Source organism: Peromyscus eremicus, chromosome 14, assembly GCF_949786415.1.
Source record: "Peromyscus eremicus chromosome 14, PerEre_H2_v1, whole genome shotgun sequence".
Taxonomy (NCBI): domain Eukaryota; kingdom Metazoa; phylum Chordata; class Mammalia; order Rodentia; family Cricetidae; genus Peromyscus; species Peromyscus eremicus.
Window position 1 is genome coordinate 28,667,923 of NC_081430.1, and position 18,396 is coordinate 28,686,318.

The following is an 18,396-nucleotide window of genomic DNA, read 5'->3' on the forward strand; positions in this document are numbered from 1 at the left end:
ATTGTGCTTAGCAGTGGCTGGATTCTTTAGGACTCTAAAAATGATAATTACCGCAGTGGTGTTCATTAATTTAGAAACTATTCAAGACTATGAAGTTCATCCTCAGTCCCTGCTCCCTACTCAAGCTTTAGAAGAGAAAGTGGAATTGGGTTAAAAGGACCTAGAAATTCTTTAGGAACCACTCTTCTCAGGAATTCTACTCTCCCGCTGCATTCCACCACCGGAGCCATTAACTTGATGCAACCCGCAAGTTGGCGCGGCTCCGCCCCCTTAAGCCTGTCAGCGCCACCGGAGGCCGCGGAAGCTCCGGCGCCGTGCCCACCCTGAGCGCAGGCGCAATAGGGATTGGCGGGTTTGAATACCATGGCGTGGGTTCCTGCCGAGTCTGCGGTGGAGGAGTTGATGCCACGGTTGTTACCTGTGGAGCCCTGTGACTTGACGGAAGGTTTCGATCCCTCGGTGCCCCCCAGGACGCCTCAGGAATACCTAAGGAGGGTGCAGTGAGTGTTTTTTGTCGTGCCCCTGGGCATGGACCTGGTGCCGCGCCTGACCCTCCGTGTGCCACAGTCTCGCCTCTGTTTGGGTTCCTATCTCTCGGGAGGTCTGGGAAGTTTAAGATCCCTGTCTGACAACCTGTCGTTGGCAAATATCCTTTGAACTTGATTGCACGTTAAAAGGTGTGCTCTTAAATCTCTTTGCTTTTTCATCTAGATAGTGTCAGGCGCTTTTGTTCTTTCACTGGGAGTCTGAATTTTAGTTGCGATTTCATAATGAAGTAAAATGCATCTGTTTTACTACATACGAGACACGAGCATAGCGCAATAATAAATTAAACACATGTATCTCTTACTTACAGGATTGAAGCGGCTCAGTGTCCAGATGTTGTGGTAGCCCAAATTGATCCAAAGAAGTTGAAGAGGAAGCAAAGTGTGAATATTTCCGTGAGTTTTACTAACCAACTGGGTATATTCTAACCACACATAAACAAATGACAAAAGCTTTTCCTATCTTGTCAAGAATATCAGAGATGGTGTGTAGGGTAACATTCAGTTGCTCCCTACAAAGTTAGACACCATTTTGAGGCCAGCCTGCCTTATGAGACCCTCTGAAAAATGTAAATATGTGTGTGTGTGTGTGTGTGTGTGTGTGTGTGTATCATTTAAAAGATTACACACATGATGGGAGGTGGTGGCACATGCCTTTAATCCCAGCACTCGGAAGGCAGAGCCAGGCGGATGGATCTCTGTGAGTTCGAGGCCAGCCTGATCTACAGAGCAAGATCCAGGTCCCTGGGGGGGTGGGGGGGTGGAAGAAAAGATTACACACACACACACACACACACACACACACACACACACACCCCAGAATACTTCAATTGCTTACTAATGCTGACCTTTATAAGTAAATTATGAAGGAATTTTTTTCTGACTATACCTTTATAATTATTATCAACCTGGTGCTCGGTGCACATTCTCCATTTGACGCCGTATTGTCTCAGAATGGAAACACAAATGTCTTAGCATCTTTCTATTCTTTCCATGTGTATTCTGGTCTTTGTTCATTTGCTTATCCAGCACACTTTTTATTAAGCAATTAATTAGTTTGTGCTGGGAACTAGGAACACAGCAGAAGATAAGACCAGGCATGTTGGTGAGCACGCTTATAATCCTAACACTTGGAGGTAGAGACAAGAGAGTCTGGAGGTTCAGGTCATGCTCTGCTACATAGAGGGTTCCAGGCTAGCCTGGAATATAAAAGACCCTCATCTCAGAAAGAAAGAATGAGGAAAGTTCCCTATGCTTGTACAGTAACAGTCTCCTAAAGGACACAGAAAATAACCAAATAATTATATCATCTGGTCGTTGCATGAAGAAAATAAACAGCACTCAATAAATAAAATAACTACAGGACTGGAGAGATGGCTCAGTAGTTAAAAGCACTGGATGTTTTTCCAGGTGATGCAGGTTCAATTCCCAGCACCCACAGTGTTGCTCACAACCATCTCTAACTCTGGTTCAAGGGGATCTCTTTTCACCCCCTCAGGTACCAGGCATGCACATAGTACACAGACATGCATGCAGACAAAACACTCATACACATAAAATAAATGAAACTTCTTAGTCAAAAATCTCTCAGCCAATTATAGTGGTACATGGCTTTAATGCCAGCACTGGGGAGGCAGAGGCTGGCAGACCTCTGTTAAGTTCAAGGCCGTCCCAGTCTACATAGTGATTTCCAGGACAGCCAAGGCCACATAGGCATCTCAAGGGAAAAAAATCTTCTCAATGAAGATTATATTTAACCTAAGATCAGGTTTTTGTTTTATTTTGGAAGGTTTTTGATAATTTTTTTATGTTTGAAGTAATTCCTTTAATGTTTATAATTAGGACATTTTAATTCAGGCACTATAAGGTTTTATATAACTTCAAAAATTTTTACTTGATGGCACATGATTTCATGTAAACGTAGTTTATTTCAAAGTTACCCCACTGAGTTTTATTAGAAGGCGATACCTGATCATTTGTTAACTGTGTGCTGTTTCGGAAAACTAAAGTAATGTTGGTATTTGGCCACCTTGCTTGAGAACCCTGGGGTTACAGTGCCATCACCGTGCCGGCCCACCCACCCTCACCCCACCCCCCAAAAAACCAAGTAGATCTTTTCAAGTCAAGTGTCTGTGTTATTGGATACATTTTGACCATCCTAAAATTCTTTATTTGAGGTATATCTCTCTTTTTTGTTTCTCTTCACTATTATAGAAAAGTAAAATTAAGTTATATCCTTCAGGTTCATAGCATTCAAATTTCATATCACCCACAACGTTCAGTCCATATTTTTTTAAGTAAAATGACAAAGGATCTCTTTTTATTTTTAATAATTTACTTATTTTTATTTCACATTCATTGGTGTTTTGCCTGCATGTATAGCTGTATGAGGGCATCAGATCCTCTGGAACTGGAGCTGCAGACAGTTGTCAGCTGCCATTTGGGTGCTGGGAATTGAACCCAGATCCTTTGGAAGAGCAACCAGTGCTCTTAACCACTGAGCCATCTCTCCAGCCCCAAAGGATCTCTTTTATTAACTGGTCCATAGACTGTAAAGTAAACTACTTGCTTTCCTGCTCTGATAAAATATATCTTTATTCTCTTAAATAACCGTATTCACTAAAACTTATTTACTCTTCATCTTGGTTTTACTCTTATCTGGCATAGGCACAGATCTAGATATAAAATGGACTCTAACGCTTGTGAACTGATTTCCAGCTTTCAGGATGCCAGCCTGCCCCGGAAGGTTATTCTCCAACACTTCAGTGGCAGCAGCAACAAGTGGTACGGTTTTCAGCTGTTCGACAGGCAAGTGTCCCTCCTAATCAATTAAACCTGCGTCAGATGTATTTCTGTTCTTAGACTGTAGTTGGAAAAATTATAAATACGTAAATATTTATGAATCAATTACCAAATTATTCTAGTTACTAGATATATTTGGTATGTATGTATTCTCTAAATTTTAGGATAGTTGGAATTTTGTACAAAAACTTACTTCTTTTTAGTTTTTCATTCTCTGACGATCATTAACTTGTTTTCCTTTAGAGTGTGAACAAGCATAGAAATCACTGGAAATCTCAGCAGTTGGATAGTAATGTGACGATGGTATGTGAGTTTCTTGGCTTAAGTTGTCCAGTATATGTCTGTGTGAAATAATCCATATTCTAGTCTTTAAAGAGTTAATTGCTTGATCTATATTATTTTTATTTTCCTTCATATGTCGATATGTATGTGTATCAGTTTGTTATACTAGTAGCCTGAGTCAGTTCATGTTTTGGTTTTGTGTTTGATTTTTTTAAGACAGAGTCTCACTGTATTACCCCAGCTGGTGTGGAACTCATTATGTAGACCAGGCTAACCTTAGACACAAGGGATTTGCCTGCTTCTGCCTCTGGAGTGCTGGAATTAATTGGTGGCATGCAGCACCAAGCCCGGCCCATGACTGTTTTAATTCACTTTATCTTGAGAGACTTAGAGTGTGTGAAAGTTGTCAGGATCAAAATAGAGTATTACTGCTGTCTCAGTTCTAACATAGAACATGTTCTTATGGATTATTGCCTAATAATAGCCACAAAAGACTGTCAAACTATAATCTTACACAAGACCACCACCATCTTAAACTTCGAAGGCGGGCACAGTGGCATCTCCTGTAACCCCAGCACTCTGGAGGCTGAAGCTGGAGGATCATAAGTTTGAGACCAGCATGAGTAATTTAAAGGTCAGCTTAGGCTATAGGATAATCTTATCTCAAAAAAGCAAGTAAACAAAATACTTCTACAAGGACATCTGCCCAGCTGCTATCTGTTCACCAGCAGACTGATTTTTCAAAATGTTTGCTGTGGTCCTTTCCTCAGCCTCTTTAAGTACTCCTATAGCTTCCTGTGGTGTATGTTTTTCCTTGCAGTGCTAGGAATTGAACTCAGGGCCTTGCATATGTAGTTCTTACCCCTAACCCCCTAGCCCTTGCTTTCTTAAAACAAAGTCTACTATGTATAGCCTTAAACTTGGATTGAACTCAGGGCCTTGCATATGTAGTTCTTACCCCTAACCCCCTAGCCCTTGCTTTCTTAAAACAAAGTCTACTATGTGTAGCCTTAAACTTGGAATCCTCAAGCCTTTATCTCCCAAGTGCTGGGACAGGCATGTGCTGTCATGTGGGCATCTATTTTTTTCATTTAGGTTGACAGATGGTGACCCTGTGACCTCTCCAGGCTTTTAAGGATTCTTCTAAACTGTTGCTTTTTTAGAATGTAAACACGTTTTTAGGATCTAAAAACACTGAAGGGACGCTTATTAGATTTTCTTGGTGAGATATTGATGCCATGCAATGAGCACATTTATATGCTTCACAGTAACAGACATAGTGGTGAAGCCTGTAGTCCATATTGGGAGATACTGCTTTCTGTATCATAGCAGTTTATATATAATTAATTAAATTCCTCAAATATTAGCAGTTAGAATAAATATTGGAATTGGAGAAGAGATGAATACATAGTTCTAGCCAGTTTTCTTAAACCTTCTAGGGAATCACACATCTAAGAAAGCGATGAAAGCTATTTATCTACTGAAAGAGAAGAAAATGTATTCTTTATGATCCCAATGCCCCCTTATAAATAGACCAGTCAGGGGCTGGTGAGATGGCTCAGTCTGTGAAGGCCATTGACGATGTGAGTTTGATCTTCATGACCCACATAGTGGAAGGAAAGAACTGACTCCTTCAAGCTGTTCTCTGACTGTGCACACACAAATGCATAACAGAAATGGGTTTGGGTTTTTGGAAAAGAGGCCATCAGGGTCAATTAGAGTTCACTCCTGCAGCTTTAAAGGTCAGATCTCCAACAGCAGTCACAGCCTACAGTTCTGACAGTTAGGGCTTCAACATGGGAATTTGGAGAACATACACAATTATGTCCTTAACTAGCACCATGTCTTTTAAGTTGGGGTAATCAAGATATAGGGAACCCTCACTTCTTCTTTTTAAAGAAAATAAGCCCAAATTTTTATTTGTTCATTCCTTGCATTTGATGTTACCTTCAGTAACATTTTTGGCCTTACTTCTTACTGTTCAGTATAAAAATAAATAGAAATAAGTAATTTTTTTTTCTTTCAGCCAAAATCTGAAGATGAAGAAGGCTGGAAAAAATTTTGTCTGGGTGAAAGGTTATGTGCTGAAGGGGCTGTTGAACCATCTACAAATGAAAGTCCTGGGATCGATTATGTACAAGTAGGTGATGCTGTAGGTAAACACAAGAAGTGACACAGACGTGCGGACATCCATTGGTGTACTGGAGTTAGCAGTTCACAGCTTCCACCGGATTCAAACCACAAACTGTCTGTGTACACCTCGTGACCTGAGTCGCCTGCTCTTCCTTCACAGGTTGTTAATAACAAAGCCGAGTATGGCTCAGGCAGTATGTGGCTGGCAAAGACTGTCTGATCCTGTGTAGAAAATACTTAACTTCTCACTTAGCTCCCTGGCTGTTTAACTTAGAAAGTATCAGTTCAGTTTCTAATTACTGGGCTTCATACTCTCTCTCATGTGTTAGCTATATAATGATTTTATGAGTTAAAAGATATTCTGTCGTGGAAGGGGTTTTTTGTTTGTTTTATTTTGGGACAGGATCTCATTGCTGGAGCTGGCCTTGACATCACCTTCCCGCCTGAGTCTTTTGAGTAGCATTATGCATCTATGCTGTCCTGTCTACCTAGGATTGAGGTTTTGCTGGTTTGTTTGTGTGTTTTGGTTTGGTTTCTGTGAAGCAGAGTTGCTAATTACTAAAGACATTTTAATATGAATTCCAGGCATAAAGAGTAGTATAGAAAGAGGCACTCAAAAATACACACCCTAGAACACAGGTGTGTACGACATCTCAAGAGTTGCTTTGGGGTTTGGGTGGTTTTGTTTGTTTTGTTTTGTTTTTAATGATTGGGCATGGATAAAATATTAAGTTATAAGTAGTCAGAAACACAGGAAAACATGATAATTAGAAAACTCTTGCTTTTGTTGGCTTTTGGTTTTTTTTCAGATAGGGACTCACTGTGTAGCCCTGGCTGTCCTGGAACTCCCTGTGTAGACCAGGCTGTCTTCAAACCCACAGAGATCCTCCTGCCTCTGTCTCCTGAGTGCTGGGAGTAAGGGCCTGCATAACCATGCCTGGCCCAATTAGGAATTTTTTAAGTTATTAATAAACTTATTCTGCAGATGAAATATTGAGAATATTTTTAAATTTTTCATCACTTTGTGGAGAATATTGAGACAGTCTTGCCCGAGGCTGGCCTGGAAGTTGCTGTGTATCCCAGGATGGCCTTGACCACATAATCATCATGACACAACACCCAAAGTATGTACATGACTCCAGTCATAAATTTTGTGTCTAACTCCTCATTCTTCACAATTGACCTGCCTCTAAGTTTGAAGATGTTCCCATAACACCCATTGTGAGGGCCAGCAGATGGCTCTGTGGGTAAAGACACATGCCTCCAAGCCTGACAACTTGAGTTCAATCCCCAGAACTTACATGGTGGAAGGAGAAAGTCAACTCCTGGAGGTTGTTTTCCCATCTACACACATTGTGGTACATGTTTGCCCACCCACATACATACAAGAAAAATAAATATGCACATTTTTAATTTTTTAAGACCCACTGTATACATCTACATTACTCTATATGTATATTGATTTTTTTTTTGATGATTCCTTTTTATTTTTTATTTGCATTGGTATTTTGCTTGCAGTTATGTCTGTGTGAGGATGTCAGACCTCCTGGAACTGCAGTTACAGACAGTTGTAAGCTGCCATGTGGATGCTGGGAATTGAACCAGGGTTCTCTGGAAGAGCAGCCAATGCTCTTAACCTCTAAGCAATCTCTCCAACACCTGTTTTATGTTTTTTGAGGTGGGGTCTCACTATGTAACCCTGGCTAGCCTGGAACTCAAAGATGTCTATGTCTGCCTTATGACTGGGGATCAAGGATGTGTGCCACCACCCCCAGACTCTCCATGTTATAGTCTATTTAAGAGATAATTTGTTTGGTATGCGGTGCTGTATTTTTGCTTTTCCTATTTAAAACTACTTCCCAAACCAGGCCTCGTGGCAGGAGTTCAGTCTCGACAAAGGGTGTAAATATACATCTCACAAAAAGGAAATATCAGCTTTTTATAGAATATGCCCAACCTCACTCCTCATAGAACTGTACTGATTTGGCTTGTTACTATAGAATATATAAGACTGTCTCAAACAAAAAAAGTTAATGTTTAAAGTCATATTGCTTTTTAGATTTCTTCCTTTAGTAGTTCAGCTATTAAAATCCTGTTCTTAGCCAGGCATTATGGTGAATGTTTGTAATCTTAGCGCTCAGTCCCTGTGAGACTGGGGCAGGAGGATCACTGGTTACAGAGTGAGTTCAAAATCAGCTGGGACTGCATGGAGAGAACATGTTTCAAAAAAAAAAAACAAATAAAAAATTAAAATCAAAGCCAGGTATGGTGATGCATGTCTTTAATCCCAGCAGTCAGGAGAGAGAAGCAGACAGATCTGTGGCATTTAATGCCGACTTGGTCTACATAATGAGACAGTGTCTTAAGAACAAATAAGCAGCCCGGCAGGGAAGGGGTGCACACCTTGAATCCCACATTCAGAAGACAGAGGCTGCCAGATCCTTGTGACTTCCAGTGCTATGTAGTGAGACTCTGTCTCGAAAAAAAATTTAAAAAAAAAATTTTTTTTTGAAAACTATATGCTCAGAATGTCTCACAGTGAAGAGATTTTCTTCTGTGTGTGTATGTGTGGGTACACATGTATGTGGAGGTGCATATAGAAGCCAGAGGCCAACCTCAACTCTTACTCCTCAGGTGCTGTCCGTCCTGAATTTCACTAGCCTAGGGGTTACCTGTTCGTCTAGGCTGATGGGCTAGTGAGCTCCAGGGACCCACTTGTCTGTTCGCTCAGCACTGGGACTGCAGGCATGCACCACCACAGCCGCCGTGCCACACAGGTTCTAGAGTCAAACTCAGGTCCTCGTTTTCACTTACAAGCACTTGACCAACTGAGCCGTCCCTCCCCAGCCTCAAAGGCTTCTTTCTTCAAGGGTGTTTTGTTTTGTTTTGTTCTTGTTTTTAAGAGTCTTTTAATTTCATGTATATGAGTGTTTGCCTGCCTATATATGTGTGCTTGGTGTCCCAAGAATCCAGAAGAGGGGAGAGGATCTCCCGGAACTAGAGTTACAGATGGCTGTGAGCCGCCATGTGGGTGCTGAGAACAACCCACGTCCTCTGCAAGCGCGGCCAGTGCTCTTAGCCTCCGAGCCATCTCTCCAGCCCTTCTCTTTCTCTTGCACTGTTATTGCTAAAGCTTTTTAAAATTTCATGTATCTATGTGAGTACGTGTGTGTGTGTGTGTGTGTGTGTGTGTGTGTGTGTGTGTGTGTGTGTGTGCCTGGTGCCTACAGAGGCTAGACAGGGCATCTGATCTCAGCTGTGTCAAGTGGTTGTGAGCCACTTGATATGTGTGTAGGGAACTGAACTTGGGTCCTCTGCAAGGGCAGCAAATAGCCTTCACTGCTGAGCCATTTCTCCAGAGTGTCTCTCTCTCTCTCTCTCTCTCTCTCTCTCCCTTCCTTCTCTTTCTTTCTTTTTCTTTTCCCTCACGTAAGTGGGACTTAAGCCCAGCATCTAACACACACTAACTGTGCTCTATCACAGAGCTCCATCCCCAGCCCTTGGAATTTCCTGTCCTTTGGTAAGAAGTTCACCAGTTTGCACAGAAGTAAATGAAGCCCGAATTGAGCTGTCATTTAGTAAACCTCAGTCTCTCCTTTTTTCTTTCAGATTGGTTTTCCTCCCTTACTTAGTATTGTGAGCAGAATGAATCAGGTAAGCATCATCAAACAGTGAATACAGTCTTTTGCTTGCAGTGTATATGAAAGGGTTTGAATCCATTTCCTCACTATTTACAGTATGCAGGGTCTTGTCCGAGGTCCTGCGGTGATTCTGAGTACATATCAATGTGAGAAAATAATGTTAATAGCTGTTTTATAGCTGAGGAAACAAAATTTCATGAAGTAAAAAGAGTCCATGACAGGTGGTGCTTGTGTTCCTGATAAGGTGCTAACATACTCACTTGTACACATTTAGTTGTGAGTGTTAAGTCTGCATTTGAAATTCAGTACTTAGGCCAAGATACAGTTCTAGTTGTAAAGTGCCTGTCTCAGCAGAGCCCATGAAGATTGAAATAGATTATTTATTGGACCAAAGGGGGAAAACAGATGGCATTTCATTCTTTAGTCCTTTAGGAATAGAGACTTTATTGTCAGCTTGAAAGCAAATGAAGCCAGTCAGCACATGCCTTTAATCCAGAACTCAGGAGGCAGAGGCAGGTGGATCTCTGAGTCTGAGGCCAACCTGGTCTACAGAGCATGTTCCAGGACGGCCAGGGCTCTGTAGAGACACCCTGTCTCAGAAAGGAAAGAAGCTGGTAGTCATAGCTACAGTCTATTATTTGGGGCTTTTTTTTAAAGTACCCAATTACATTTAAGTAAGAGAATATTCTCAAAGCATTGATAATTTCATCTGTATAGTTTTAAAACATCCTTCTCTAGCTAAGTTTGTTTCTCTTTAGATTTGGTTTTCAATGCAATTTGAATTGGTAAGTAAACTAAAGGCTCTTTTTGTAGGAGTATTTAAATTTTTTCATTACTTATAAACTAAATGTAATGCCTAAGTTGATACTTGAGAATATAAAACTATTTCTCTTAAAAGACTTTTTTTAGTCAGCCATATTGACTCATGACTATAAATGGTAGCACTTGAGAGACAGAGGCAGGAGGATGGCCACAAGTTTGAGGCCAACCTGCTCTGCATTGTGCATCCAGGCCGGTCACATAGTGAGACACTGTCTCAAGAACAAAACAAAAAGCCAATTGCTAGAGGTGAGCCATAAGCACTACTCATGGTTTTCTTTGGAAGCCTAAAGAACAAAGCCATTTTAACCCTTCCAGCTGCTTTTTAAGTACAATTAATGGAACTCTGAATTTGTCGGTGTTATATCTCTAATGTCACTGTTTCCTACCCTCGCCCCACCTTTTTTTTAGGCAACAGTTACTAGTGTCTTGGAATACCTGAGTAATTGGTTTGGAGAAAGAGATTTTACTCCAGAATTGGTAGTATTGCATCTTTTTCTTTTCATTATGCAGGCAAAATTATGTTTATTTATATGAAGTATGACTGTAGTATTTATACAGATATATGCATATATATGTTTTCATGTGTTCTGCAATATAAAATCCTAATCTTGTTTATAAATAAGGACCTTATAAGAAAAATCAGTATATTTTCCTCATTAAGTAAGTCATAGGGACTGGAAATATAAGTCACCTACCTATGAATTCTAGTACTTGGGAGGCAGATACAAGAGTTTGAGGGCAGCCTTGGCTACACAGTGAATTATAAGTCAGCCTAGGCTTTAGAATAAGACCTTGTCTCAAAAATACAGAAAGGGAGCCAGGCAATGGTGGCGCCCGCCTTTAATCCCAGCACTCGGGAGGCAGAGGCAGGCGGATCTCTGTGTTTAAGACCAGCCTGGTCTACAGAGTAAGTTCCAGGCCAGCCAGGGCTACACAGAGAAACTGTCTTGAAAAACCAGAAAGAAAAAATACAGCAGAGGTGTGAGCAATAGTAGCAAACACTACGTTACGTGCATTATCCTAAGAACGTTTATACAATTCTTCACTAAGAATGCACGAGCTGCCAGCCCCGTTTTACAGGTAAGGAAATTAGAGCACAGGTAGGTCAGTTTCTACAGTCACATAGTCCATCAGAGGTGGAGCTCACACTTCAGCACTAGGCCTTCTCCTGGGGCTTTTTCATTCTTTCAAGCCATTTTTTTTAATAAAGTAAGAGTTTATTAAAGATTTTTTAAAGATTTATTTATTTATTATGTATACAGTGTTCTGCCTAAATGTATGCCTGCAGGCCAAAAGAGGGCACCAGATCTCATTGTAGATGGTTGTGAGCCACCATGTGGATGCTGGGAATTGAACTCAGGACCTTTGGAAGAGCAGCCAGTGCTCTTAACCGCTGAGCCATCTCTCCAGCCCCTAAAGATATTTTAATACAGGTTTTAAGCATGAGAGTTGAAAGAAAAATTTCTAAAGAAAATTAAGATACACCAGGAACCTGGATGTGGTCTTCTCTGAGAGTCATTCTTTTAGATCTTCAGTCAGTTGTAGTATACTGCACATACCTGAAATCCTAGTACTGGGTAGGCAGAGGCAGGCAGATCACTTGTGAGTTCAAGGCCTGCCTAGACTACATAGCAAATCTGAGGCCAGCAAGGGCTACAAAGTAGGCCCAGTTTCAACAAAAACAATTCTTTAGCATATTTTTTTCATGAGATAATAGACATTAAAGTCACTCATACCAATTTTTTCCCTAGAATCATACCTGTCTTTCAGATAATTTTAATCATATACTGCAAAAAGCCTGAATTCTAAACATTTCAAAAATCAGAAATTTTGTCTGGATGATAAGACTGAAGATAATGTTTCTTTCCATTTGCTTCATATTCTTGACATTTTTCTGTGTAAACTGTTATTACTTTTCTATTTTATAATTAAAATACCATTTCAAGAGTATAGCTACATGAAGCCCCAGAACTTAGTCGTTTTTTAAGGAAAGGGGGGTCCATTTGGGCTCATAGTCTCGGGGTCCTCGCGGCCATGCTGCCTCTCTCCATTGTTCCCGGCTTCAGTGAGGCAGGACTGACGTCATGATGGTAGGGAATAGTGAAGCACAGCTGCTGACCTGCCCATTCAGCAACGAAGACCCAGACTACTATTTTGTTTGCAGTACAGTTCCTTTGTGAGGATCCAGGAGACAGGTTTTAATATTAAAATGATTTGCACTACTGTATGAGAAACAAATTTTTATATACATCTTAATTAAGATTTTGTCTTATTTAAAACTGAAGGTTGAACCTCAGCTTTATGTATGTTAGGCAAGTACTTTATAATGAGCTGTACCCTCAGCCCTCATTTTACTATTTCATTTTAAGACACGGTCTCATTAAGTTGGTCGGGCTGGCCTTGAACTTACAATCCTCTTGTCTCAACCTCTCAAGTGATTAGCACTACACGCCCACCAAACCTAGAAATAAAGAGTTTTGATTATACCCCGGTGTGGTGCATACCTTTAATCACAGCATTATAGAAGCAAAGGCAAGCAGATCTCTCTAAGCCAGAGGCCAGCCAGAGATACATAATGAGACCCTGTCTCAAAAAACAAAAAAGATTTTTGCTTATAATTGAGAGCCTTAGGACAAGGCATGGTATGCACTCCTTTAATCCCAGTATTCATGAGGCAGAATCAAGTAGATTTCTGTGAATTCCAGGTCAACCAGGGCTCCCAGTGAGAACCTGTCTCAAAAGAGGGTGGGAGGGACTAAACTGTAGTACAAATATCAAAAATGAATTCATTGGGAGTCAGGAGCTATTTTGAAGTATCTAGTGGCGTAGGTCTGTGGTCAGGAGATATGAAGAGATATCATTTGATTTGTTCATCCCTTGATTTAGTAAGAGCATGTAAACAGGTAACAGCCTTGGGCATTTAGAAAAACAAGTTAAATGGGTGCTTCATTACTTATCTATTACTTCTTAAATTTTTACTTAGGGAAGATGGTTTTATGCTTTGTTGGCTTGTCTTGAAAAACCTTTATTACCTGAGGCTCATTCACTAATTCGACAGCTTGCAAGAAGATGCTCTGAAGTTAGGCTCCTTGTGGTGAGTTATAACGTATATTTCAGATTCTAATTGTCTACTCAAGCCTATGGTGGAAAAGAAGATTCCAGTGATATGTGAAATAGAAAAATGTGGGATGTGTTACTAGTTGAGATTAAAGAGGCCATAAAAACAAAAAAAGTCTCAAAAATAGTAGATTAAATAACATACAGCCAGATATGGTAGCACAAGACTGTTATCCTAGCATCTAGCAAGTAGAAGTGGGGAGTACTGCAGTTCAAGTCTAGCCTGGGCTATATTGAGGGAGGGGGGACCAAACATGGTGGTGTGCACCTTTAATCCTAGCACTTAGGAGGCAGAAGCAAGTGGATCTCTGTAAGGCCAGCCTAGTCTACAGAGTGAGCTTCAGGCCAGCCACAGCTACATAGTAAGACCCGTCTCAAAAAAAAAGAATATGAAAACAAAGTACAATGAAGTCTGAAGGTACAGACAAGATCGAAAGTGACTAGAACCCAGAAGTTTGGTTCTGATGCTCATGACTTCCATCTTTCTCTTAGTCTGTGTTGCTATAGCAAAATACCTGAAGCTGTTTATTAGGTATGGAGGGGTTGAATCCAGGACCTTGAGTATGCTGGGCAAGCACTCTCCCCAGCCTGAAAAGAAATTGATTTTAGTTCGGTTTTGGAAGCTCAGAGGCCCCATCTGTTCTACCTTCCAACTACACCATGATATACTGGGGAGGATCACCTAACAGGAGGTGTTTAGAGCAATCCCTACCTCATGTTCACTTTATAACAACTCCTGTTGTAGTGCCCATAAAACTAGGAGCCTTGTAAACAGCACTAATTTTTTTTACTCTGAGACAGGGTCTCTCTGTAGCCCTGGCTGTCCTAGAACTCATTCTGTAGGCCAGACTGGCCTCAGAATCAAAAGATCCTCCTGCCTCTGCTTCCTACGTGCTGGGATTAAAGGCATGTGTTACCACTGCCGCAGCATTAATTATTAATCCTTCTGAACAGCATCTTTATATAATGATCTTGGGCTGATGACCTGAGTTTGATATCCTGGGAAACACACACACTAAATAGAAGCATAATTAAAAAATAAAATAAAGCCTTTAATCCCAGCATTCAGGATGCAGAGGCAGGCGATCTCTGTGAGTTCAAGGCCACCCTTGAACAAAGTGAATTCCAGGACAGCCAGGACTTACACAAAGAAACCTTGTCTCAAAAAAACCAATAAAATAAAATAAGAGATTGTAGTTTGGACTATAACCTACTGATTCCAGTGCTCACCTAGCCACAGCACTACATATTTCAAGTGTGATAGCCCAAGCCTGTCAGCACAGGGGAGGTGGAGGCAGGAGGATCAAGGAGAGCCTGGAGACTACACAGGAATTTTAGGCCCCACTGGGCTACATGAAACCTAAGCCTCAGAATAAAATAAGGGGCCGCTTATAAGTAACTAAGCAATACTAATAGCTGGAGGCCCTCCAACACCAACTGGTCAGCCCCAAAATTGTGTGCATAAGTAACGGTATATGAACTAAGCAGATTATATATACTTGTGTGTGTTTGTTTAAAAAAATAAGAAAAAGAGGCCATAATTTTGAGAGGCAAGATTGGGGTACATGGATATGATTGCAGGGAGAAAATTTAGGAACAGGGAAAATAATGTGTTTATATTCTAATTTTATAAATAAAAGATGGGTCAAGTGTAGTGGCACATGCCTTTAATCCCAGTACTCAGGAGGTAAAGCAGGCAGATCTCTGAATATTATGTCAGTCCAGTCTACATAGGAAGTTCCAGGCCAGCTGGGGGTAAACAGTGAGACCTTACCTCAAAAAATAAATAAATAAATACTCTAGTATTTTCAGGGAATACTTAACTTCAGTTCTCATCTGTCTGTCCATTTTGGGGACAAGGCTGACCTTAAATTCATAGAGCTCCCCCTGCTTCTGCCTCCTGATCTCTGATATCTGAGGCATGAGTCAAACACCAGCATCTTGACAGTTTATTCCATATGGTGATGACTATCACCTAATAAAATTTTCACATTTTCATCTTAAAAGGAAATTTATTATGAAAATATTTGAGGGAAAAACCTGTACTTTTTCTGTTTTTCAGGGTAGTAAAGATGATGAAAGAGTTCCTGCTTTGAATTTGCTCATCTGCTTAGTTAGCAGGTAAATTAACCCGATTCCTGATTGTTAACAGTATGAGGTAGAACGAGCTTAACACTTAATTCATTTTCAGGTGCTGTATATTTTTATCTAGTATGCTTCATTTTTCCTTTTCTTTTTTTATCAGTACAGGGTATAGAACCCAGTGCCTTGTACATGTCAGGCAAGGGTCTACCAACTAAGCTGCATCTCCATTCCTTGTTTGATTTAGTACATTATATCAGGGTTTCACCTGAATTTATTTGAGAATATATTCTAAATCCAAACAAAAGGCACATTTATTTTAGGTCTCTTCCTGGACATGTTTTTGCTCATTGATGAGTAGCTGTTATTATTGTTTGTTTGCTTTCTCTTGGTTTTGTTAGCACCTTTCTAAAGCCTCATAATATGTTCAACTACATACCCCAAGTCACCCGCTTCCCCAAACAAGATGCGTTCTGAAAATACACACATACTGAACATCTAGGGGGTTTTTTGTTGAGTTTTTTTGTTTGTTTTTTGAGGCAGGGTTTCTCTGTCTAGCTAGTCCTGGCTGTCTTAGAACTCCATCTATAGACCAGGCTGGCTTCCAACTGTGAGATCCATCTGCTTCTGCCTCCCAAGTGCTGGGATTAAAAGCGTGCACCACCACTGCCTGGCTCATCTAGTTTCTTGATCTATTAATAATTATGCTGTTTATTTTATTAGAGATGAGGAAACTGTGGCAGAAAGATGGAAAGTGATTTTCCTACTTCCTGAACATCACAGTAGTGTATGGTAGAGACAGGATCCAAACGCAGGCAGCTTTACTCAAGAACTCAGCGTCCCCCTCCCCCCATAATGGGTGTTCTCCCATTGGGTAGACGTGCTGTAGTTGAGTCTGTTATAGAGGTGTGAGCTTTTGCTGCTACAGGTAGTACTGTACTTGATATGAATGCATACACTGAATTCTTTTTCTTACTAGGTATTTTGACCAGCGTGATTTAGCTGATGAGCCGTCTTGATAGAGCTTATCTCCTGGGGATGGAAGGTAGTTCTTTGAAGGCAGCCTGAGTCTGAGGAAGCACAATGCCAATTTGAGGACAGAGTGCAGCACTTCTTCAACTCTATGTGAAGTGTTTCATCTTAATCTGCAGCTCAAGTTGATATTCAAAATAAAGACAGTACTGGTTTGAGTATCTGCAATACCTAAGGAAAAGTCCACGGGGTATCTGAACAGTTGGAATAGTTTCTTCAGTCATGTGCATTGAAAATAGATGAAGTGTGACTTATTACTTAAGCAGCTTGCATAAAAACTGATGAAATTTTATACAGGTCCCTGGTGCTGTTTCATTGTTTGTTTACAAATATACATACATATTTATGTTGAAATGTATTTTGGCTACTCAAATTTCATTTGACTTTTGAACAAAATAAAAGACAGCGGATGTCCTTAGTATTATACTTCATATAGATGAAATGGCAAATCTGTTCATAGTCAACAAAACTAATCAGATGTTCAGGTTTGAACTCAATCGTTTAATTGCACCACCAGATCTTTTTTTGGCAAATCATTTTCAGCAATGACCTAATAAGCTGTGCATGGTACAGCTTGTAATCCCAGCATTTGGAGGTTCTAAGCCAGTTTGGGCTACATAATAAGACTCTACCTCAAAAAAAAAAAAAAAAAAAAAAAAAAAAACAAGGGACTGGAGATGGCTCAGTGGTTAAGAGCACTTGCTGCTCTTACAGAGGACTTGGGTTCAGTTCCCAGAACCTACATAGCACATGTCAACTGTCTGTGACATCAGTTCCATAGGATCTGACACACTCCTCTGCCCTCCAGGTACCAGGTATACACACTGGTATACATAAAGGCAAAACACTTCTATACATCAACAAGAAATCTTCAAAATAAAGTCTTAAAAACAAGAAGATATACCACAGCTGGATTTAAAGCTTCACATTGTCTTGATTTGTTTGGGAGAGGAGGATGCACTGGGGACATGGTATATGGTGATATGGTACAGACAAAGTAAAGTGTCAGTTACTGTTTGTTTTAATTTCCACAGCTAGTAGCATAGTTATATATGCTACTCTATGTAGCCCAAGATGGCCTTAAACTTGTGTGCCTCAGTTTCCCAAAAACTGTAATAACAGTCATGAGCTACCATACCTGGTTTAGCTAGAGGATTGTGAACAAAAGTGAGAAACCATTTATATAATGATTTAATTTGGTGTAAGGATATTTTGGGTGCTGGAGACAAACAGAAGTAAACATTTTAAACCACAAGACCTTTGCACAATAACCCCATGGTTTCTTTAGACTCTAGAATTGCCCCCACCCTTCATCCAGCTCCCAGCTTCTCATAGAAATGCATTTATTGTGGAAGTAATTAATAACCCCCCACTGTGGTGGTTGGAATAAGAATGTCCCCCATAGGCTCATATAGTTGAAGGCTTAGGGAGTGGCATTAGGAGGTGTGGCCTTGCTGGAGGAAGTGTGTCACTGGGGGTGGGCTTTGGATTTTCAAAAGCCCAAGCCAGTCTGGGTGTCTCTTCCTGCTGCCTGCTCATTACTCTTGGCTCCTTCTCCAGCACAATGTCTGCTTGCATGCTGCCAAGCTTCCCACCATGATGATAATGGACTAAACCTCTGAAACTGCAAGCAAACACCAGGTTAAATGCTAAGAGTTGCTATAATAATGCTGTCTTCACAGCAATAGAACACTAAGATACACACAAAATATAAAGGCTAAATGTCAAAAGTTTTGGAAAACTACACTGTAACTTTCATGCCTAGAAAGTTTCATTCATATGTATTCTTATATACTGCAATATTCTATGACAGGTTTTTTGTTATACTATTACTTTGTGTGGTCCTTCCTGCAATACAGCGTATGTGTGGAGGTCAAAGGACAACTTAGTGGAGTTGTGTGGAGGTCAAAGGACAACTTAGTGGAGTTGATTCCCTCCTT

General features: G+C 40.5%; 1 protein-coding gene across 1 annotated transcript; it reads left to right on the forward strand.

The window, feature by feature from the left end:
* The first annotated feature begins 55 nt into the window (after positions 1-55).
* Gemin2 (gem nuclear organelle associated protein 2) lies at positions 56-16,748 on the forward strand. The gene is made up of 10 exons (XM_059279709.1): positions 56-500; positions 857-941; positions 3,264-3,353; positions 3,591-3,650; positions 5,656-5,769; positions 9,372-9,416; positions 10,634-10,702; positions 13,209-13,319; positions 15,405-15,463; positions 16,404-16,748. The coding sequence occupies exons 1-10, from the start codon at positions 364-366 to the stop codon at positions 16,441-16,443; spliced, it is 810 nt and encodes a 269-aa protein (XP_059135692.1). The 5' UTR covers positions 56-363; the 3' UTR covers positions 16,444-16,748.
* Positions 16,749-18,396: the final 1,648 nt, after the last annotated feature.

What these genes read in the sequence shown, in the direction of transcription:
- Gemin2 (XM_059279709.1), top strand. Translation starts at nt 364, where the DNA reads ATGGCGTGGGTTCCTGCCGAGTCTGCGGTGGAGGAGTTGATGCCACGG. An exon ending in AGCAAAGTGTGAATATTTCC is followed by an intron (nt 942 to 3,263) that starts GTGAGTTTTACT and finishes ACTGATTTCCAG; the next exon opens with CTTTCAGGATGCCAGCCTGC. An exon ending in GGTTTTCAGCTGTTCGACAG is followed by an intron (nt 3,354 to 3,590) that starts GCAAGTGTCCCT and finishes GTTTTCCTTTAG; the next exon opens with AGTGTGAACAAGCATAGAAA.